This window comes from Eublepharis macularius, chromosome 3 (genome assembly GCF_028583425.1).
Source record: "Eublepharis macularius isolate TG4126 chromosome 3, MPM_Emac_v1.0, whole genome shotgun sequence".
In the NCBI taxonomy this organism is placed as follows: Eukaryota; Metazoa; Chordata; class Lepidosauria; order Squamata; family Eublepharidae; genus Eublepharis; species Eublepharis macularius.
The window spans coordinates 188,704,146-188,726,367 of record NC_072792.1 but is presented as its reverse complement, the minus strand read 5'-3'; the positions used below and the strand labels follow the sequence as shown (position 1 = coordinate 188,726,367).

The window sequence follows — 22,222 nt, the reverse complement described above, 5'->3', positions numbered from 1 at the left end:
TAGCCCCGCGCCGGCTCCGAAGGGCGGCGGACCGAGGTCTCCGGCTCCCCCCCCCCCGCCCGCAGTGGTTCGCTCCGGCCCCGGCAGCTGCGGGGATGCGGTGAGCCCGCCCAGCCCGGATCCAGCGCCGCCGCCGCCGCCGCCCCGCCTGGTGCGGCATCCCGGGCCGTGCAGGGCCCCGAAGGCAATGCCGTCCCCCGCCGCCGCTCGCTAGGCAGCCGCCTCGGCCTCTGCCTCCGCCTCCTCCTCCGGTGAGTGCCGCCGCCGCGCCATCGGCCCCGCCGCGCCGCCATCCCTGGCCGGGCGAGGGCTCCGGGCGGGCGGCGCGCTGGTGCTGGGCGCAGGGCGCGGGGCCGGCCGGGCGCGCTCTCGGCCCCCTTGGCAGGGTCGGGGCGCGGGGCGGCGTTCGGCCGCCGGAGCGCGGGCCAGCGAGGCGCCCGGGGGCGGCGGCGGCGGCGGCGGGCTCCGCTCTGCGGCAGATGCGCGGCCGGGGGCGCTGCGGCGGTCCCCTACGCACCCCGCTCCCCTCTCCCCGCTCGCCTGCCCGGCCCGCAGCCGCCTCGCCTGGCCTGGCCTGGCCTGGCCTTCCAGGGGAAGGGGAGGAGCCGGCTCGGGCGCCCGGCGCGGCCCGGCCCGGCCTGCGCTGCAGACCCGGAAGGTCTCCCGGCAGCTGGGCGGGGGGCGGCGCGGAGCCTCCCTGGCCGCCCGCGGGTCCCCTGGCGCTTTCCGCCCGCGCCGCCGCCGCCGCCGCTGCTGGGCTGGCAGGTGGCGGCGCCTCTCCGCCCCGGCCTCGCTGTGCTGTGCTGCCGGCCGCGGCCCCGCCTGTCCGGGCCCGAAGGCGAAGCCGCAGCCGCCTCGGCCCGGCGTTGGTTGTAGCGTGGCCGGCAGGGGGGCGTGGCGCGCCCGCCCCGCGTATCCCCGCAGCTGGGCACGGGCGGCCGAGAGCCGCGGGGCTGCCGGGGAGCCTCTCTCTCCGGCGCGGGCGGGCGGACGGGCGGGCGGGCGCGGGGCCGTGGCGCTGGGGTGGGCCGGCGCCAGCCTCCGCTCTGCTTCCCCGCAGGCCAGCAGCAGCGGGCGCCGCGCAGGCCGCCGCCCCGCCCGGGCGCGCAGCATGGCGAAGCGGGAGTCCAGCTCCAGCCCAGTGGTGCGGCAGATCGACAAGCAGTTCCTGGTGTGCAGCATCTGCCTGGACCGCTACCACAACCCCAAGGTGCTGCCCTGCCTGCACACCTTCTGCGAGAGGTGAGCCCCCCCCCCCCGCGGCCCGGGAGGCCCTGCGGAGCCCCGGCTTCCGGCACGGCCCTGCCCGCCTGACCCAGGGCGGTAGTTTGTCCAGCAATGCCCAGAGAGGGAAGGAAGCAAGCGCTGGCTGAAGGAACCGGGTTGGGTCACCTTCGCCTAATTCGTGCCTTGGGTTAGGGAGATGGAGAGTGGGCTATTGGTGGTGGTGGTGGGGGGGTAATGGGATGCCTGCCCTGTGCCCCTCGGAAGTCAGTGGTGGAGTGGCACCTCCTGAGGAGGGTGAAGGTGGGCATCCACCGGATCTCTCCGAAGCAGTGGGATCTCGGGCCTTAGAAGCTGTGGTGGGCAAGGCTGAGCTCCTGCTCCGTTGGGCTTCTCCGTGTTGTGATAGTGTCAGGGGGACGGCTGTGCTGCTCTGCAGTAGACGAGCAAGACCCGAGTGCAGCAGCACCTTAGAGACCAGGTAGATTCCCGGGGGTGAGCTTTCAAGGGCCAAAGCCCCCCCATCAGTTTTGTGAGCGTCACTGAAGGCATGTTAAGGGTCTGGTATGGCTGTCGCTAAGGCATCTTGGCATGAGTGGGAGGCAAAGGTCAGGAGCAGGGACGTAACTGGGGTGGCCTCACGAGCCAGAGCTGCATTCTGCCGCCTGCCATGGCTGGCCCAAGAGAGAGAGAGACCCTCTCCCCATTCCCAGGGAGCTCAAGAGAAGGGGTGGGGGCAGCTGTGTCTGCCTCTACTTGATCAGGGCCAGCGTCTGGCAAAGAGAGTTGCCCTCTGAGCTCTGCTGGGATGGCCTCTGGCCTCTCCCCAAATTGTGCCCCCTTTCCTTGAAAAGCTCCAGAGGCTGGGGGTGTCTTCCCCATGGAGAGGGGCTTGTGAGGTTTCCGCACTGCCACTGCAGCTGTTGATACAGCACAGAGGCACCAGAACTTCTCATGGCAGGTTTCTCATGGCAGTTTCCCTGCCCTGGTTGTCCATAGCAGTTTTTTCAAAAAATCAGATTGTCAGTTGACATCGCGCTATAGCGATATAACAGACCAGGCTTTCTGACTTGCCAGGTTTCATTAGAAAGAGTAAGTCTAGCTCCTTTTGTTGCCCGAATATAAGGGGAAAGGCATATCCCCACAATGAGAGGAGTACTGGCTGTTTTAAAAAAATGAAAGTGGAAAGTCAGAGAGCCTAATAGACACATTGTTATAACATCATAATGCTGTTCTTTGCTGATTACACATGCGCACAGTGGTGCCGGGGGCGGGGGGATGACTGATGTGGGGAACTGAGGAAGGGGGAGAGGAGGGAAGCCTGCCATGTGGAAGCTCGCTTGCTGCAATGAGTGCCTTGTGCTTCTCCCAGGGGCTCTGCCCTGCCCTTTTCTCCATGCTGGTGAAGACTTCCGTGGGAGGGGCTGTGCCTCAGAGGCAGAACATCTGCTTGACAGGCAGGCTCAGTTCCCAGCATCTCCAGCTGAAAGGAGCAGGGAGCAGGGGACCCTGCAGAGCTGCTGCCAGTCAGCCCTGGCTGCGATGGGCCGAGGGTCTGACTCGGGAGGAGGCAGCTTTCTGTGTGGCGGCGGCGGCGGTGGCATGGTCGGCTCCCATGGCGTGTTTGCAAGCCGTGACGGTAACATCCTGACTTCCTGGGGCATCCATTGCCTGTGTGCTTTGCGGAAGCTTGAATCCTGCATGGGTTGAGGGCTTGGGCGATGGGAGGCAAGCCCATCACGGAAAGTTTCTGAAGCTGTCGGCAAGTTGGAGGTTCCACTGAATTGAGAGGGGGGCTCCCAGGGTCCCGCATCCCATCAATAGGAGTTTGGGGAGGGGCTGCAGAATGAGGCAGCCACAGGAATGTCTGATGAAGTTGATTGAAACGGCGCTCCCAGGTGACAGTCCAAATGAGGAAAATGAGACTTAAATGATAACAAAGTAACAAGAGCTAAAGCTTTGAAGTTTAGAGTCTCAGAGAGACACATACGGCGGTTATTCTGGTAGTGGTAGGAGCACGAGGTGCGATCCCAAAAGGACTAACTAAACACCTGAGTGATATCAGCACAGGCAGGGTAACGACTGGCCAGTTGCAAACAGCGGTGCAACCTGGAGCGTGCCACATCCTGCAGCAGTGTCTCGCTGACTCCTCCATTCTTGGACAAAATCCAAGTCAATGAGAGACCAAAAATTCCAGCCGAAATATCTGGTGGACTGTGGAAAAAAGAAATGTCGTTATTGTTATTGTTGTTATTAGAGCTTAGGGCAGCAGGCCTCCGGAGAAAATCCCACAGCTGAGAGGCAACCGAACAGGCAAATGCTTCGGCTGTCCTGGTTCCTCTCAGGTAGGCCTGGGAGTGTGACCTAGCATGTACAGGAAGGCTCCCAGAACCCTTCTCCCCCCCCCCCACACACACACACGCAGAGGAGAACGATAACTGAATCGTTGCAAGTGAGATGCCCCCTGAGCTCAGGCCTCTCAAAAGGCCACGGATGCTGCTGGGAGACATTGCCCGCTCTCCCCCACTGTGCCTGACTGTCCCTGGCAACAAGAGGTGCAGTGCAGAAGAGCTTCTCCTGGGCACACCGTTAAAAAGAGCCCTCCCGGACGGTCTGGGGCTCCTGCCACAGTTTTGTCAGACATTCTGCTAGAATAACCACGGAATGTTTCTCTCAGAGACACTGAACTTAAAACTGAGATCTTATTGTTTTGTTATCGTCTAAATCTCTTTTTCCTCATTTTGATCGTCACCTGGGAGTGCCACATCAGTCAGTCTGACCTTATTTTCAACCACAGTAATATCCAGAGTGTGATGTCCTAGCTTCTTATCAGTTTAGATGTTTTAATTCCACAGGGTCTGAACTTCTTCATTTCTATCCGCTTTCTTGGACTTACGTTTCCACCAGTATTTCTCAGACAGTAGCTTGTACTTTTTGCATACATTTCAGTGCAGTATTGCAGCTGCTTTATTATGGCGATTTTTATATTCAGTTTCCCAATCTTACTCCACCCACTGATGAGATGGTCAGCTGTTTCATCCACCTCATTATATTATCTACATTAATAACAACAACAAATTTCATTTATCGCCCACTATTCACTTAAGACTCGAGGCAGGTTACAAAATACAAGAAGCCGTTCAGGAAAGACAGCGTGCTAGGAGTCCGGTTCAAGCCTTTGGGATTGTTTAGCCTTTCTGTGGGATGGGAGGCTGCCCAGAGCCTTTGTGAGGGTTCTTTGTGCTTTTGACAGGCTGGTGTGAGCCTTTGGCAAGGGGTGGATTCCAGAGATACCAGGGGAGGTTTTAGGATCAGCTTCCTTGGACTGCGCATGACTGGGCCTGGCTTCTATCCAACGTGATAACGAGGGCTAGATGCTGGCTCAGGTCCTGGGCACTGCTCTTCTGCTGGGTGCCTTGCAGATATTTTGAGCAGCCAACATTTGGGCACCATGCAGGGCATTGGTGAGCCATCTTTTGGGGCACCTGAGGCCTTTGGGGGCCTGTTCTTAAAAGAGGAGCTGGCAGCTGGGGGTGGGCAGGGGCTGGTGCCCGAGGCATGATGTGGCTGGTGCGTGTGCATGGGCTGTGTTTGTGCTGGGGAGGCCGAGGTGGGGTGGAGTTTGAATGGAAGAGCCACTGGACTGCAGGTCAGTGCGGAAGGCCCAGGGTCGCCTCCTGCTCAGGGGTGAATGCAAATCTTGTCAACAGCTGCCTGCTTCTGCAGCCAGGGCTGGCTGGTGCAAGGCATGTGAAGGGACAGGCAGAGGTTGTGGGGAGTGCACAGTTGCAGGCAGGAAGTCCGTGGAGCTTCCAGGCAGGTAGAGGGTTGGTGCCCCCCCCACTGTGTGCAGCTGTGCTTTGAGAGCCAGCTGGGGGGGGAGGGGCTTCCGGCCCTGGAAGTCTGCAGTTCCCGGAAGGTCCCTTGTTTCCACTGCCCATCTTGGAATCCCCTCACCTTTGTGCCTGTCTCCCGCTCCCTTCATTTGCAGGGTGGGCTGTGTGCTGCCTCCCCCTGCTCCCTGGTCCCTCCCGCGCTTCCTAGCTGCGTCCCCCCCCCCCCGCTCCCGCTGGTCCTCCCTGGTCCCTTCCCATGGGCGCTTGGCCACCTGACCCCTCCCTCTTGCCTGCTCTGCCCCAGGTGTCTCCAGAATTACATTCCGCCCCAGAGCCTGACCCTCTCCTGCCCCGTGTGCCGCCAGACCTCCATCCTCCCCGAAAAGGGCGTGGCTGCCCTCCAGAACAACTTCTTCATCACCAACCTGATGGAGGTGCTGCAGCGCCAGCCCGACAGCGCCAGTCACGAGGATGCCGCTGCTGCCATGCTGGACTCGGTCAGCGCCGTGCCCGGCAAGCCGCTTTCCTGCCCCAATCACGAAGGGAAGGTCAGTGGCTCTGCTGCTGCTGCTGGCGGGTGGGTGGGTGGGTGCGTGGAGGAGGCGTGAGGGACGAAAGCGGGTGTGAGGGGCCCAGTGCTCATCCCATCCCAGTGGGGCCCAAAAGCTTGTGCTTGCTAGTTCTGTTGGCGGGGGGGGGGGCATTGGGGCTCAGGCTTCTGAGGGTGGTAAACCCTCCGGCTCGGAGTTCCTCATCTGTCCTGGCTGTGTGTGTGTGTGTGTGTGTGTGTGTGTGTGGCGGGGAGGGAGGGGGGTGGCGTTCCAGGGCCAGTTCTTGCTGGGTGGGGGGTGGGGCAGATCACTCACCTCTCTCCTTCTGCCCTGGTGCAGATGATGGAGTACTATTGCGAATCCTGCGAGACAGCCATGTGCCAGGAGTGCACCGTCGGGGAGCACCGGGAGCACGTGACTGTGCCCCTGCGGGACGTGGTGGAGCAGCACAAGGCGTCTTTGCGGCAGCAGCTGGAAGCCATCAAGAGCCGGTAGTGTCTTGGGCCAAGGGGCTGGGAGCGGGTGGCTCGGGTTGGAGTCGGCCGTCCTGCTGAGGACCCCCCCCCTCTCCTGCAGGCTGCCTCACCTGGCTGCAGCCATCGGGCTGGTGTCTGAAATTAGCCAGCAGCTGGTGGAGCGCAAGAATGATGCCGTGGCAGAGATCGGGAGCACTTTTGCCGAGCTGGAGAAGGCCCTGCACCAGCGCAAAGGCCTGCTCGTCCGGGACCTCGAGGCCCTTTGCGGGGCTAAGCAAAAGGTAAGCGGTGGTGGGATCGGGGAGGAGAAGAGGGAGGGGGGAGAAGGGCCCTTGGAGCCTACGGCTGTCCAAATCCCACAGTTTAGCTTTTCCTTCTGATTTGTTTAAACCTCTCTCAGCTGCCCACAACCCGTAAAAAGGGAAGATGCAAGCTTTACCAAACTGGTTAGTAGTGTGTAAGCTTTGAGTTTCCTATTGGGTTCTTTTTGGTAACCCTAAAAGAATAATACCACACTTCACTGTAACTTAAGTATAAATCCCCGTTTCCCAGCTGTGCTGATTTGACAGAAAAGATGCAGATGGAACTGAACAACAAACGTTTGTTTACAGAAAGTAAGACGTATAGCAAGTTAAAAGTTAGTGTGGAACAGTCGGGATCACAGAATCATAGAAGAGTTGGAAGGGTCCATACTGAGACCATCTAGTCCAGCCCCCTGCCCAGTGCAGGATCAGCCTAAAGCATCTCTGACAAGTATTCATCCAGCCTCTTCTTGAAAACTGCCAGTGAGGGGGAGCTCGCCACCTCCCTAGGCAGCTGATTCCACCTTTGAACTACTCTGACCATGAAAATTTTTCCCTAATGTCCAGCCGATACCTTTGTGCATGTAATTTAAGCCCATTGCTTCGGGTCCTACCCTCTGCTGCCAACTGGAACAGCTCCTTGCCCTCCTCCAAATGACAGCCTTTCAAATATTTAAAGAGAGCAATCATGTCCCCCCTCAGCCTCCTCTTCTCCAAACTAAACTTTCCCAAGGCCCTCAGCCTTTCCTTGTAGGGCTCAGTCTCCAGACCCCTGATCATCCTCGTCACTCTCCTCTGCACTCTCTCGATTTTGTCCACATCCTTTTTGAAGTGAGGCCTCCAGAACTGCACACAGTACTCCAGGTGTGGCCTGACCAAGGCAGTATAGAGAGGGGCTATGACCTCCTGCGATTTCGACGCTATGGCCCCTTTGATACAACCCAGGATTGAATTAGCCTTTTTTGCCACCGCGTCACACTGACTGCTCATATTTAGTTTACAGTCCACTCTTACCCCAAGATCCCTTTCACATATACTACTGCCCAGAAGTGTATCCCCCATCCAGTATTTGTGCTTCTCATTTTTGTGGCCCAGATGTAATACTGTGCACTTGTCTTTGTTGAATTGCATCCTATTCACAGCTGCCCACTTCTCCAGAGTATTCAGGTCTTGTTGAATTTTAATTCTATCTTCTTGGGTGTTTGCTACCCCTCCCAATTTGGTATCGTCAGCAAATTTAATGAGCAGCCCTTCCACTCCTTCATCCAGATCGTTGATAAAAATACTGAAAAGTACCGGGCCCAAAACCGAGCCCTGCGGCACCCCACTGGACACCTCCCTCCAATCTGATGAAACGCCGTTGACCACCACTCTTTGAGTGCGGTCCTCCAACCAGTTCCCTATTCACCGATCTCTCCTATAGTCCAGTCCACAGTCTTCCAGTTTGCCCATCAGAATGTCATGGGGAACCTTATCAAAGGCTTTACTGAAATCCAGATAAATCACGTCAACAGAGTTCCCCCGATTCAGTAAGCTGGTCACTCGATCAAAGAAGGAAACCAGGTTGGTCTGGCAGGATCTGTTTGGAACAAAACCATGCTGACTTCCCCGGATCACTGAGCGTGACTAGCTCTCAGCTGCGCTCCCTAGAAGTTATACTTTCCCCGCACTGAGTTAACAAGTCGGAACTTGATAGAGTGAGTGCAAATAATGTAGTGGAATTATGCTGTGCTGATTAGAGAGGCAAAAAGTTTTATTTGAGGAAGTTACATACTTGAGGGAAAGGGGGAGAGATAGATCCTGGCTATCTGACTACATCTTGCAGAGAGAGAGAAGAAGTGTGGCAGGAGAGAGAAGAAGCAGGATATTGCCCTGTTTAGCCCAATAGGAGACAAGACAAGGAAATGACCCCCCAGGAAACAAGAGAGAGGTGCTGGTCTCACTGCCCTAACTAAGTGATCCTGGCTGCCCCCTGCATGGGAGGCTCTTCTTCCTTCTTGCTGCTGCAGGACACCAGACATTGCTATTTCCAACAGAACTGAGCCTTAGTTAACAAACACCGAGGGGGATTTTTCTCTGGGGGGGGCGGTCCTCAGCATTTCAGGTCCAATGCAGCCCAATGCAGCTTTCGGGCTTTCTGCTCCGGTTCCGGGCCCCTCCTTTTGCTGGCAGAAATGCTGATCACGGAACCTGTACCCAGAAAGCTAGAACTGGCGGGCCCTTCACAGGGTCCCTTGTTCACGTACCTGACCCCAGAGCCCACCTAAATGCCGATGTAAAGGCCTGACTGTGCTGATACCCTTTGGCCAGGACTGCAGTTCCCCCCTCTGAGGGCAAAAGCTCCATTTTCCCTTCCTAAGGTGAGGGTGGCTCACCCCCTCCCAGCCAGCGGCGTTCCAGTGGCTCCGATCGGCTGGCAATCTCTGGGATTTGCAAACGGCTTCAATCACAAGAGCTCTGGGGGTAGGTGAGACTTTGGGATGGTTGCCACATAAGTCTTGCATTTATTTTTATTTCTTTATTTAAAACATTTATTAGCTACCTTTCTACCTTGCAGGCAGGGCTGGATCTAGGGTTGCCGGTGCCCAAAGGCAACTCAAGTCCGGCCCCCGTGCGTGTGCACAGTGCGCGCGTGCTCTTGGTGCTGCGTGATGATGTCATTTCCGTGACGTCATCACGTGGGGCGGAGCATGCCACAAGCGGAGCAGCAGTAGCGCGGGCAGCTGGGAGGCTGCCCGTGCCACTCACCTGCCCCGCTGAGGGGGTGGTCGGCTTGCCGCGCACTCCCTGTCCTGTGGGGCAGGCGATTGGCGCGGGCAGCCTCCCAGCCCTCCATGCCACTCACCTGCCCCACTGAGGGGGCCGCCAGCTTGCCGCGCGCTCCCTGTCCTGCAGGGCAGGTGAATGGTGCGGGCGGCTACTCAGCCACCCGCGCTGCCACCAGCACGCTCCCGGCAGCCGCGCCTGGCATCCCCTCTTTGGTGGTGCCGGGGGCAGACTCCTCCCTGCCCCCCCAGCCCTGCTTGCAGGAAATCAAGGCGGCTTCCACTATAAATAAAATAATCCTAAAATGAATAAGAACAAATTTTAAAAAAACAGTTTAGGATTGCCAGTAAACATAAAATCAAAGTTAATTAAAAGCAGTCCTAAATAAAAACATCCTCCGCTTCAGCCAGGCGCACCTCCCTGGGGGCTGCCGTTCCATCATCGTGGGAGTGCCACCAGGTCAGCTTCTCTAGCTGATGGGACGGGCAGGAGGGCCTCTGCCTGTGATCATAATTCTTGGGCAGGAATGCATCGGAGGAGACGGTCCTTCAGGTACCCCATCCCAAGCCACGTAGGGCTTGAAAGGCCAAAAGCGACGCTGGAGATGGGCTTGGGAGGGACTGGCAGCCAGAGCAATCGCTGCAATTTCAGGGCCAGGCCATCCTGAGAGCTGGCCCCGGCCAGCAGTCCAGCGGCAGCGTTCTGCGTACCGGCTGAGGCTTTGGGACGCTCTTCAGGGGTAGCCCCCGGTGAGGCTTATGGCAGCAGGAATATTCTACTGTGAGGGAGAGCCAGCGGCTGGGCATTCGGTCTACCTGCAATTTTGCGTTATTTTCAGGGTTTCATAAGCTGGGCTTGGCACTATAGCAGTCTTTAATTATTTGAATTAGGCTGTTGCTTTATTGTGATTTTATGGAATATATTATATTTTAATAGGTTTTTAATTATTGTAATAGTTGTGTACTGCTTTGAGATCTTAATTGAAATAAAGTGGTATAAAAAAGTGAATAAATAGGGCTTCTGCCAAGGGTTTAAGAATCCGTCTCGAGGGACTCCTAGTTCTGCCCCAAAACTTCCACCAGGTGCCTCTGTGGATCCTAAGCAGAGCATGAAGTGAAATCCCACCCCCCCCCTGCTGCCCCACCCCACCCTCAGCATCCAGAGCTTAAGGGATACATTTTCTCTCTGCATGGAACTGTTATTTAAATAACTGCTGATTCCCTCTTTTCTGAATGTGTCCAGTCTAATTTGGAAGCACCCGAACCAGGCAGTGAGTTCTGCCAGTGAACAGACGTCGCACAGCATTGTGGGAGGAAATATGTTCATGAATGCCACGCTGATTGATTTGGGCGGCGGCGGCGGGCGGGGGGGGGGGGGGCTCCAGTAGCAAAAGAGGGAGGATGGTTTTCTCTCAGTCCACCTGCACCTTGCTGCCCATAATTTTATAAACCTTTTCTTTCCTGCACAGCTATCGTGTTTTTCAGTGTAGGAAAAGCTCTTCTACTGGGGCAGTTTCTGCCCCAGCCTGGCACCGTGGCCTCTCCCAGGGCACCGAGGCCTCCCCTGCTGGGGGCTGTCTAGCTGGCTGGCCCCCTTTTCCTGGTTGTGAATCACCACGTGGACTCGATGGCTGGTGCACAGTTCCTTGCATTTGGGGGGTGGGGTGGTGGTGGCTGGGATGCGGTGCCTCTGCTGGGGAAGGGTTAGGGTCTCCTCTCACAACAGGGGGCCCGGGGGAGCCTCCCTGCCCGCTGGCTGCCAGTGCCACGCCCGGCTGTTGTCTCCCCCGCAGGTACTGCAGGCGCAGCTGGACACTCTGCGCCAAGGCCAGGAGAACATTCTAAGCAGCTGCAGCTTTACAGAGCAGGCGCTGGACCACGGCTCCGAGACGGAGGTGCTGCTGGTGAAGAAGCAGATGAGCGAGCGGCTGAGCGAGCTGGCGGGCCGCGAGTTCCCCGAGCAGCCCCATGAGAACGCCCAAGTGGACTACGTGGTGGAGACGGAGGGCGTGCGCAAGTCCATCCTCAATCTGGGCGTGCTGCTCACCACCAGCGCCACTGCCCACAAGACGGTGGCTACGGGAGAGGGGCTCCGCCACGCCGTGGTGGGCCAGGCCACTTCTCTCACCATCACCACCAAAGACAAGGATGGTGAGCTGGTGCGGAGCGGGAGCGCCTGCCTGCAGGCTGAGGTGACAGCCCCTGACGGCTCTGCCGTGGGCCTGGAGGTGCTGGATAACAAGAACGGTACCTATGAACTGCTCTACACTCCCCGCCACGAAGGCGACCACCTGCTCTCCATCCACCTTTATGGCCAGCCGATCCGAGGCAGCCCCTTTCGTGTCAAGGCCGTCAAGGCCTCTGATGTGCCCCCCTCCCCAGACGATGTGAAGCGCCGTGTCAAGTCTCCCAGCAGTGGCCACATCCGCCAGAAGGCAGTGCGGCGGCCCTCCAGCATGTACGGCAGTGGCAAGAAGAAGGAGAACCCCATCGAAGATGAGCTGATCTTCCGTGTGGGTCAGTGCTGGGGAGGCAGGTGGAGCCACCCGGGAGAGGGTGGACAGGCAGGCAGCTCTTGGCTGTTCTGAATATGCTGGGGAAGGGAGCTGAGCAGCCACTCTTTCCCACCCAGCGCATGGGACCGACTCCTGTTGGGCGCCCCTCAAGGGCCAGCTGAGCATCAGGGCTCTGCACCGAGCCAGCTGGGAGTCCAGGGACTGAGCTCTGTACTGCAGATGGTGGAGCCAGCAGAAGGCCAGACGAGGAGGGTTACGAGCACTGGAGGAGCGTTGCTGCCTGTGGCGTTCTGCCTCCTTTATGTGGCCTGTGCATTGTAACTCTTGCCACGGCACCTCACTCCATGGGCCTGAAAAGGCCTCCCTTGTGCCACCTCCCGGCGTCTTGCTCCATTTCAAAAGGGTGTTCGCTCCCCCCCCCCCCCGAGGGCTCTTGCGTTCGTCCTCTTTCAGTTTGCCTTGTATTATAGGGAGGCTTACTTTATAGAGCAGTCGGCCTTCTCTAAAGGCTTACTCTGTGGAACAGTCAGCGCACAGGGGTGGCGGCGGCGAGATAAAAGGGATTCAATATTCTAGATGAGACAGGACTTTTGCTTAACCAGAAGTAGAATTTACGTATCAGAACCTAAGCGGGACGGTTGCAGAGTGCTGGTCAGTGTATTGGTTTCAGATTAGGGTCATGAGCCTGGCGGTTTCGAATTAGGGGTAGATTCTTAACTGTTTGTTCACAGACCCAGCCACACAGGCTAATTTTCTGTTCAGGTCTTCACTAACTGAACGGACGCCCCTCAGCCACGCATGTCCTCAGGCTCCTTCCCCCAGACTCCCGCAGCCTGACAGACTCGGCTCCACTGACCAAACTGTCTCTCCGCACTCCCACCAAAACCTGCTGCTCCCTCCGGCCCTCGGCTCAGGCGCACCTGCCGTCCAGTCGCAGCACGCCTCTCTCGCCCACCCAGCCTCCTCTCCTCAGAGGCCTGCATTTGAAGCCACAGTAACAAATATTCCACCCCCATCCCCACACACATTAAACAGCAAGATGGACAGCCCTGTTAGTCTGTCTGTAGCAGCAGAAAAGAGCCAGCAGTCCAGATCTGCAGAAGGGAGCTGTGGCTCACGAGAGCGCCCGCCCCGCCACGAATGTTGTGAGTCTTACCAGTGCTGCTGGACTCTGGCTCTTTCCCGCATTAAACAGCAGAAGCTCTTTACACGGCAAGTCGTTGTGCTGCCTGCTCATACATGGCCTGAGTTCCTTCTCCTGTGCTTTTCTTGCAGGAAGTCGTGGCCGGGAAAAAGGCGAATTCACCAACCTTCAGGGCATTTCCACCTCCAGCAACGGGCGCATTGTGGTGGCCGACAGCAATAACCAATGCGTGCAGGTAGGGGACCCCCGCCCCGCCCTGCCCCCCCCCGCCCACCCCCACCCCCGGTGGCCCCTGCCTGGGGAGCTCTTTGCACGACTGCTGAGGCCTCCCTGCTTCTCTCTCTGTGTGTGTGTGTGTGTGTGTGCGCGCACCAGGTCTTCTCCAACGAGGGCCAGTTCCGCCTGCGCTTTGGCGTGCGGGGACGCTCCCCTGGCCAGCTGCAGCGGCCGACGGGCGTCACTGTGGACCTCAACGGGGACATTATCATTGCCGACTACGACAACCGTTGGGTCAGCATCTTTTCCCCTGAGGGCAAGTTCAAGGTAAGGAGCAGAGAGGAAGGGAGCGGCCAGACTCTGGCCGAGGGCAGGGGCAGCGCGGACCACAGGCCTTTGTGAAGGACGCTGCTTGTTGAGCTGGGGCGGGCTTCAGGGGCTTGCTGCAGCAGCATCTTCCAGCCCAACAGGACGTCTGGGAAGGCAGGGGCCGCAGCTCAGGGGCGGCGCCTCTGCTTTGTGTGCGGGGGGTCCACGAACTCAGTCCCTGGATCGGGCAGGAGGGGATGGGAAAGAGCCCTCTCTGCTTCCTGCCACGTCTTCTTGAGTTTCTGGAAAGGGGCAGCAGTGCGTTGTCCCCTGGCTGGAGCAGAGGCTGGCAAGACAAGGAGATTCCTTCTGCAGCTTTGCACAGGCCGCAGGCTGGTTTAAACAACGCCCCGAGCACGTTGAAACTGGGAGGCTGATTCGTGGCCACGGGGCCCTGCCGGTTTGGCACTCCCAGGGGCCTTGAGCAAGGAAACCCTGCTGAGTGCCATGTGGAAGGCCGCTCGGGCAGCAAGGAGGCTTCTGGCCAACCCGTTCTGAGGCCAGTGGGGTCGGTCTGTCCCTGTGAAGTCCCTGCCAACTTCCTGATCTGAAGCAGGAAACTGCGGCCAGTCCCTGCAACTGGCCTGTTTAACAGTCCCAGTCAGATTCGAGTGTGCCGGTTTTGCACAAATGGTTCGGGGATGAGGGTAGTGGTGGTGGAACGGCAACACTGCAGGGAGGGTGCGCATGTGGAGAGAGGCTGAGCCACAAAGCCAGCCTGTGCCTTGTCCTCTGGGCCCCCCTGACTGTGCAGCACCTTTCCAGGGTTGCTCTTTTGTCCCCCCCGGCCTGGATGGGTGCGCTGCGTTCTTCCCCGACGTGTCTAGCCCTTGGTGTGCTTTTTACCCTGCCCTTCCACCAAGGAGTTCAGAGCAGCGCGAATGGGCCCCCTTTCTCCAGAGTACCTTCCCAGCCGTCCTGTGAAGGGAGGGTTGGGCTGAGAGAGTCCCTGGCCCAAGCACGTCTGGCCAGTTTCATAGCAACATGGCAACCTGCACGTAGATGCCCCCATCCGTAACCACGACATCGCACTGGCTCTTTCCTCCCAGACAAAGATTGGGGCCGGCCGCCTGATGGGCCCCAAGGGTGTGGCTGTGGACCGCAATGGCCACATCATTGTGGTGGACAACAAAGCTTGCTGCGTCTTCATCTTCCAGTCCAACGGGAAGCTCGTGACCAAGTTTGGGAGCCGTGGCACGTCGGAGCGGCAGTTTGCAGGTACCCTCGATGGTAATACAGCCACAGGTTCCGTCTTGTTACTGCATGCCGTTGGCTTCTGCCGGGGCCAGGCCAGGACTGGGCAGGTGAGTACTCTGGGGCTGCCCAGGCCACGGATCTGGGGGGCTGAGAGCTCCTTCTGCTTCAGGGCTCCTGGTGGATCAGTCCTGGAAGAGGTGGAGGGAGAGCTGGCTTATGCACTCTGCCTCCGTATTCGGGGCTCTGAATTGCCTGCAGGGACTTCTCACGCTCTGCTCTTTCCCACTCGACTAACGGTTCTGCTGGCTGATGTGATCACTAACTGGGCTCCACCTCTTAGGGCTCCTGCCCGTTTCCCTTTCATGGTTAGCATTGCACTTAGGCTGCGTCGACACAGTGATCCTTTACAGGGAAACTTCACTACAAGGCCACAGATATCTGCAAGGCACCCCTGTGGGTGAAGCAGAGAGACAACTTCTTGGCCCCTCCCTGTGAAAACAGTTTCTTGCCCATAGTTGTGCCAAGACCCCTTTGAAACAGGGAGTAACATGCAGAAGAAAACCACAAGGATTTTTATTCACCTTGCAGTAAAACGGATGACACTCTGGATGGCAAATGTTTGGGGCGCCACATTGTGAATGGAGTCATGATGGAGGGCCAGGGCCCCGATTCCCAGCCTCTGGAGCACCCCCTTGCCGCGGGCATCGCTCCTTTCTTGCGCATCCTTTGCTGGCTTAGCAACCAGGGCTCAGGTAGCAACCAGGGCTCAGCCCAGAGGTCTGGCTTGCGGCTCCTTAAAGTAAAACCACAAGTATGGGGGGAAACCACTTTATTCCAGCCTCTCCCATGCCAGCACCACACGACCAGCACCCGGCTGGATTCTGGTTGCATGGAAGAAGGGCACGCTTTGGGGGGAAAGTTCTCAAATGCAGCCATTAAAGGAAGCTTTACTCACGCTCTGCTAAACACATTTAGGACTAGTCAGCAGAGAGGTAGCTGGAGGCAGAATACTAAGCAAAATAACTGCAAGATGAAATGCCAGCTTAGACTGTATTCACACAGAGACTTTAACGTTCCTCACCTTTAGAAAGGGTACAAGGAAAGAGGAGCTTGGCAAAGACTGCCCCAGAAGCTTGGCACGGACTTCAGTCCTCGAACACGAGCTTCCCTTCTTGGCTGGTGGAGCCGGTCTGGGCAGACAGTCTTATTAGCCCTTTCCCTACAGCTTGGAGATGCCTCCGGGAGAACGATCATACTCTGCAGGGGAGGCGAAAAGCTTCCTGCCTGCGGTGCTGGCCAGTCACCCCAAAGTCTTTGATTAGTGCTGTAAGGTGTTCAGGATGGGATACTGAAAACCTTCCCTCTGGGCTGCCTTGAAGCTCAAGCAAATGGTGAGGTGTCATTGGAGACGGACTCCCTCCTAGGCCATCCGTTATCAGACGCGTGACTGTCCTCTTCCTGGATTTACCTTAAGGCTCATTGCTGCACTCACATGCGGTGTGCGTGTTTTTCTGAGGCACATTTTTTCCTCTCATCGCAGTGTAAACTTCCTCAAAGTTTTCCTGGAGTGAGTGTTCTAGGGGGGGCCTTCTCTCCAAGGCTGCCAACCAGGGTGGGATAAATTGTGCCCTCCTGATGCTAGGGGAGATGGAGTGCGCACATGCGCGCGCACGCGCCCCCACCCGCCCCCACCCTCTGTGCTGGTCTCTTCCTTCTGCCCCCCCCGCCCCCTCCAAAGCATCTCTCTCACACCGGCCGGGCCTTCTCCGGTCCTGCTGCTGCTCTTCCTGGGCTCCCCCCTGTCTCCGGAGTCAGCGGTTCCATCCTCCCCGTTGTCTTTCTGCAGGACCTCACTTTGTTGCCGTCAACAACAAGAACGAGATTGTGGTCACTGACTTCCACAACCACTCTGTGAAGGTAAGAGCAGAGCACGAGGCCTCTGGAGCCCGGCTGCCCCTTGGAGTGGCCTGGCAGGGGGAGGTGGGGGGCTGCCCTCTGGGACTGCAGGCGTTGCCCTACGCGCGCACTGCGGTGTGTGTGCATGGGGCGGGGGGTGAGATTGGCACAAGGTGCAAAGTTTCATTCCAGAGAAAAGGGCAAAAAACCTGACTCTGTGCTAAGCTACTTTTGTGGGGACTGGTTTTAATACATCCCATAATAGCTCGATCAGGAAACGTTCCTGAGAAATAATCACCTCTGACCTGAAGCAGTGAGCCTCCCCACAAAGGACAGCCTTGAAGACTGAGCGAGAATGGGGAGCTGGGGGGGGGGGGCAGGTGCCAGACTCTGCCGGGCAGCCCCGCCCTGACCCAGGCTGCCAGTCAGTTCGTAAGTTCGTCTGTGTACGGCGGTTTTTTAAAATGTATGTTGAATAATTTTCATGTTATGTTCAACGCATGTACAGCTGAATGTGTGATTGAAACCCCGCGCTGACTCATGTACTGGTCCCCAATTTTCTTTGTGAAGTGACCTCACGTTGGCACTTCCTTACAAACAGATATATATGTGTGTGCATGCAGGCAGGATGTGTGTCTGTTCGCTGTGTCGTGTGAACAGGGTTTCTGCAGGGCGCCAGAGAAGCTCTTGTGTGTGACTTTGCCCCGGCATCTGCTGCAGTGCTGAGAAAGTGTGACTCGGGGCTTGCAGAGTGCCAGACACTAGAGGGGACGTGAGATCCTGGCTGCCCGTGGCAGAGCAGCCGCCTCGTGCATCTCCCCCCCCCCACACACCGCAAAACGCATGGGGCCAGTTCCACTCTTGGCCGTTGGGAAGGTAAAAGCCATTAAAGCAGCGGTCAAGCGTATGGTCCAGCCACTCTCGACAAGGGTGGTGGACAAGCTCTTTCCCGGCCAGTCAGAGGACAGGGTCGTGGGCTTGGTGGAATGGGGCATCTGGCTTGGCCTAAGGCGGCTTCCTGTGTCCGGAAGTGTGTCCCGGAAACGCTGCCGCTGTGATCGATAATGGTGCAGAGAACTGCACTTGAGAGCTGCACTTGGGGCCTGCCCTCCAGGGGATAAACGTTGCCCAGCAGGACAGTGCGTAGGCCAGCCAGATTCCTGAGATGCAGCAGCCCCTTGTGGTCAGGCCAGACCGCAAAGCTCCCCAGCCCCAGGCCCTTTCCGGCTCTCTCACACAGAGGAGTTTTATTTTGACAACCCAATGCATAAGAACGAGCCCCTTGGCTCAACGGTACAAAGGTCGGGATGAGGCCTTCCAATGAAGCCCGTGGGCAGGGAGGGCAGGCGAAGCTGGAAGATCAGGTGCACAGAACGGGGACAGTTCTAAGACTGCCAGAGTCAGCTGAGAGACGGACAGAAATGTAGAAACGTAGTGCTGGAAGGGATCCCAAGGGTCATCTAGTCCACCCCCCCCCCCCGCACAATGCAGGAAATCCACAGCTATTTCTCCCCCAGTGACCCCTGCTCTAGGCCCAGAGGAAGGCAAAAAACCTCCCCGGCCAGTCTGGCCTGGAGGAAAATTCCTTCCTGACCCTGAACTGGTGATTGACATTATCCTGGGCATATAAGGAAGGGCCGTGGGAGCCGAGCGCGGGCTCATCCCTTCACGCCCTCCCTCCTGATCTGAACTATCATTACTGTCAGGTGGCCTGTAAGGAGCAGGCCCCCTTCCACCGTAATCAGAGTAAAACTTGGGTTCAGGCTTCACGCCTGCAAGAGATCTTCCTAGGCCTGTTTGCGGAGAGAGGCGCGGCCACCGTGAATGAGCTGCGCCTGCATTCCCATCCTTTCCGGGGAAAGGGGCCTCGAGAAGCCCAGTGCCTGTCTAGCGCTGCTCTCGGGCTCTGGCCATCCTCCCTAAACTTTCACACTTCGGTAACGTCCAAATAAGTAACGAGCCCTGATTGGTTCCTTGGGTGAGCTGATGGCCCCCACCACTGCGAAGACGCTGCACTGCTTCTGGGCGGTTTATCTCTTTCCACCATTCTATTCTGCCTTTGGACGCTGTTCAGTTCAGTTGTGACCAGCTATGCTACCTGGTAACCACTGCCAGCAACCAGCAGCCGAGAGCAGCGCTAGGCTCTGGGCTTCTCAAGGCCCCTTTCTCAGGAAACGATGGGAATGCAGGCACAGCTCATTCACAGTGGCTGCGCCTCTCTCCGCAAACAGGCCTAGGAAGATCTCTTGCAGGCGTGAAGCCTGAACCCAAGTTTTACTCTGAATATGGTGGAAGAGGGCCTGCTCCTTACATGGCCATATAACCTCTTCTCAAATGCCTCCAAGTAAGGGGAGTCCACCACCTCCCCAGGAAACCAGTTGCACTGAGGAACTGCTCTTGTTCGTAATAAAGATGGCCAAGAGTTGCAGGAAATAGGGCTGGCTACGAGGGCTGATGTGCTGCCACTCAAAACCCTGACGGAGAGAAGACTCAGGATTCTGCATGAGAATGCACGGAAACCAAACCAGCTTTCCCAGCCCTCCCTCATCAAGCCTCTTCCCTGACTCAGATCGCTGTCTGCAGAAAGGGAATATCTGTAGAGCAGTTGTTACCCCATCCTGAATTGCACGTGTGCTATGAGATGGAAGAACAGTCCGGCACCCCCAGAACTCCCTTGCACGAGCGCTCGGGCACGGACTCAGGAGCCCTTGGGGGGGGCAGTCTGTGCCTGGCTGAGCCGCGCACTCTCCTGCTCCTCTTCCCAATGCTCATTGCATGGGAAGGGGAGGAGGTGCTGGGCCGGAGAGTGCTCCGCCAATCATGCTTGTCCGCTCCCCCAGGTGTACAGTGCTGATGGAGAGTTCCTCTTTAAATTCGGCTCCCATGGCGAGGGAAATGGGCAGTTCAATGCCCCAACTGGTGTGGCCGTAGACTCCAACGGGAACATCATCGTGGCTGACTGGGGCAATAGCCGGATTCAGGTACTGAGCTGGGCTGGAGAACCGGCTTGTGCTGACCTGGGGAGAATCTCTCTGCCTGCCCGCCCGTTTGACAGGTTGTGTCTGAAGGAGGAGGGGTTAAGGGTCTGGCGATCAGGAGGGCAGCCAGTGGCATCACCCCGTGCCATCACTGGCGATGAGGAGCCTTTGGCAAGGGCCAGGAAGCCCTTGCTCTGGGCCGGAAGCTGTGCCCGGGCCATGGGGTAGCAAGCATACCCGGTTCACTGTATATTGTGGAGCCCTTCCTTTAGTCAGCTCCGAAGTCCACCCAGGGGCCCCACATTTTTATAAGAGGGGGAGAGGATTTTCTCTGTCCAGCCTCTCCTCTGAGTTCACAGCTGTGTCAGTCTCTGGAGTCCTCCCCAGAGGTGGTGTTTTTCTGAACAAGAGCCCCCCCCCCCGTGTGTAGCCTGTCCCCCACAGGGAGGGTGTTCCCTCCTCTGCCCCCTTTCCAGCTTTTTGAGACAGAGTGGCCGGAATTATACGGTGCGTTCAAAATGCAGCCGCACCGAAGGCGTTCCCGCCCCTCTTCTCCAGAACGTTGGCCAGGGCAGGAGCCGTGCCACCTGGGGCAGGAAGTGTGGCGGCACGCCATGCCTTTCTGCCACGATTCCTCACTCCAGTTCCTCTCTTTCCAGGTTTTCGACAGTTCTGGTTCCTTCCTGTCCTACATCAACACTACAGCAGACCCCTTGTATGGGCCCCAGGGCCTGGCCCTCACCTCTGATGGACACGTGGTGGTGGCCGATTCCGGCAACCATTGCTTCAAGGCCTACCGATACCTGCAGTAACCCTGGGGCTCAGCTGGGTGGAGGTGTGGCCAGGGGGTCCTCCTGCATTCCCTCTCCTCTGCCCATCCGCTGGCATTACAGGGGATGGGATTGGGGGTCCCCGGAGTGGCTTGAAGGGGCCCTGGCAAGGGTGTGTGAAGGTGCCAATTGCTGATACCGAGGCAGCTACACATTTGAGTTAAGGATGCTTCCGGGGGGGGGCAGGGGCGGGGGCGGGGGGCGGGTGTGTGTGTGTGAGGGAGCGTCATCCGCTTGGCTTCTCCTGCAAGGTGACCTTAATTTTGCAGTCCCCCCGGGGGTGGGGGGTGGGGGGGTGGGGTGGCTGGTTCTCGTGTGGGTGTCGCAGCAGCCTGCCGGCACAGGGGTCCGTGCTTCTTCTTTGCCTCTCCCCCCCCCCCAATGTCTTTTCCCAACCTGGCTTTTTTCTGCACTTTATTTCTGTCTGGGGGTGGAGCTGAGGCCCTTCCGCTCCTGCTCTGCCCTGCCTGGCTCAGGCTTGCTGAAGAGGCCCCATCATGGAAGCCAGGTTGCTGCAGAGAGGTTGCAGGGTGCGGCCCCTGGTCCAGGGGCCGATTCTGGGCTGCGTTCCCAAGATTGTCTCTCTAGAAGTGTGGGGGGGGGGCAGGTTTGGCAGGCTGGTTGCTTGCCCTTTTTTGGGGGGGGGAGGCAGGATTCCAGCTGGGCCTTCCTGACAGATACCCGCTTCATATCAGCTACACTAGGGGTGAGACCCCCCCCCACACACACACACCAGCGTTCCCGAGGAGTTGTGCTGCCGCAGGTGGGTGGAAACCCTGCTGCGTGCTCCACTTGGTGGGGGGCTTCCAAAGTCTCTCTCTCCTTACCACCACTGTGAGCGAGTGCGGGGCTGGCGCCCTGCCTCTCCCTGCTCCGCCTGGGCAGCGTGGCTCATTGCCCTGTGCAGGCAGCACTTCCAGGGGGCTCTGCTTTCCCCTCCATCGGCCAGTTCTCCCTGTCCCTGGGCCAGAGCAATCCTCCCGGGGGGGGGGGCTCTGAGCCAGCGGAGAGAAGGGCGGCCTCCAGTGACGCACTGAGGGTGCAGCCAGAGTGCCTGCGCAGGTGGGGGCTCGGGTGCGCTTGCTACCTCCTGGAGGCACCTTCCCTTTCAGCATTCTGCGGGGGGGAGGCGTGTCGCTGTGTCTGTTTTTTCCCTTTCTTCCCCGGATCTGTTCCAAGCCAGCCAGCCTTGGGGTTGTCGCCTCAGCACTGCTAGCCACTTCCCCGTCGTCCTCCAGGCTGCTGCCGAGACACAACCCACGACCCTCTGCTCTCTGGGCCTTCGACACACACTCCCGGCTGCCTGGGCTGGGTTAGGCAGCCCTCTGCAAATGAAATGTATGTAAAAATAATAAATAAAGTATTCTGAAATTAATTCTGCGTTGCCCTTGGGGGTGTTGCTGAAGGGGTCTGGGGGTCTGGCGTTGTCGCCTCTCCTCCGTGCCTCGCCCTCCAGCCACTTCCTCCGTTTTGAGCAGGGGGCCACATCTCCCGTCACGGCCAGGCTCAGGCAGCTCCTCTCGAAACACGAGGCAGAGGCAAACTCGCTCGTTCAGTGCCTCTGTGCCGCCACCCCCTCCCCGCATACCTGGCTGGCACTGGGGAGGGGGGCTGCATCCTGCCCTTCCAGGTGACGGCTGAATGCCCTCAGTCGGGAGTGGCAAGGCCCTGCCCAGGGAAGGGTGGCACCTGCTGCTGGTGCGCCGGGCTCCTTTTGCAGCACGCTTTTGCTAAAGGAGGCTGGAGCGCGTGGGACCCGAGGACTGCCTTCCCAAGAGGTGGCACAGCCCGCTCCCCCTGGGCAAGTGTCCTGGTGGGTGAGGTGGCTGGCCGGTGGCAGTTCTTGCTCAGCAGCCTCCCGCCTTTGCCTGGCATTCGCTGCCTTTGGGCTGCTGCTTGAATGCTGTCCTGGGGAGAACTTT

At 58.4% G+C, this 22,222-nt stretch overlaps 1 protein-coding gene across 2 annotated transcripts; it reads left to right on the top strand.

The window, feature by feature from the left end:
• The first annotated feature begins 58 nt into the window (after nucleotides 1–58).
• TRIM3 (tripartite motif containing 3) lies at nucleotides 59–20,474 on the top strand. 2 transcript variants are annotated; one of them, XM_054973648.1, is made up of 12 exons: nucleotides 59–251; nucleotides 1,061–1,242; nucleotides 5,365–5,608; nucleotides 5,951–6,102; nucleotides 6,188–6,368; nucleotides 10,948–11,671; nucleotides 12,946–13,049; nucleotides 13,190–13,357; nucleotides 14,449–14,617; nucleotides 16,443–16,513; nucleotides 19,333–19,473; nucleotides 20,130–20,474. In XM_054973648.1, exons 2-12 carry the CDS (start codon nucleotides 1,112–1,114, stop codon nucleotides 20,280–20,282), a joined length of 2,238 nt encoding a protein of 745 aa, XP_054829623.1. In that variant the 5' UTR covers nucleotides 59–251; nucleotides 1,061–1,111; the 3' UTR covers nucleotides 20,283–20,474. The 2 variants fall into 2 exon arrangements, with proteins under 2 accessions (XP_054829623.1, XP_054829622.1); XM_054973647.1 differs by having other exon boundaries at nucleotides 14,449–14,629.
• Nucleotides 20,475–22,222: the final 1,748 nt, after the last annotated feature.

Excerpts from the sequence above, each read along its gene's own strand:
- TRIM3 (XM_054973647.1), top strand. The coding sequence starts at position 1,112 with ATGGCGAAGCGGGAGTCCAGCTCCAGCCCAGTGGTGCGGCAGATCGAC. Across the intron at positions 14,630-16,442 it reads GTTTGCAGGTACCCTCGATG|GACCTCACTTTGTTGCCGTC; the intron begins GTAATACAGCCA and ends GTCTTTCTGCAG. Across the intron at positions 16,514-19,332 it reads TCCACAACCACTCTGTGAAG|GTGTACAGTGCTGATGGAGA; the intron begins GTAAGAGCAGAG and ends CCGCTCCCCCAG.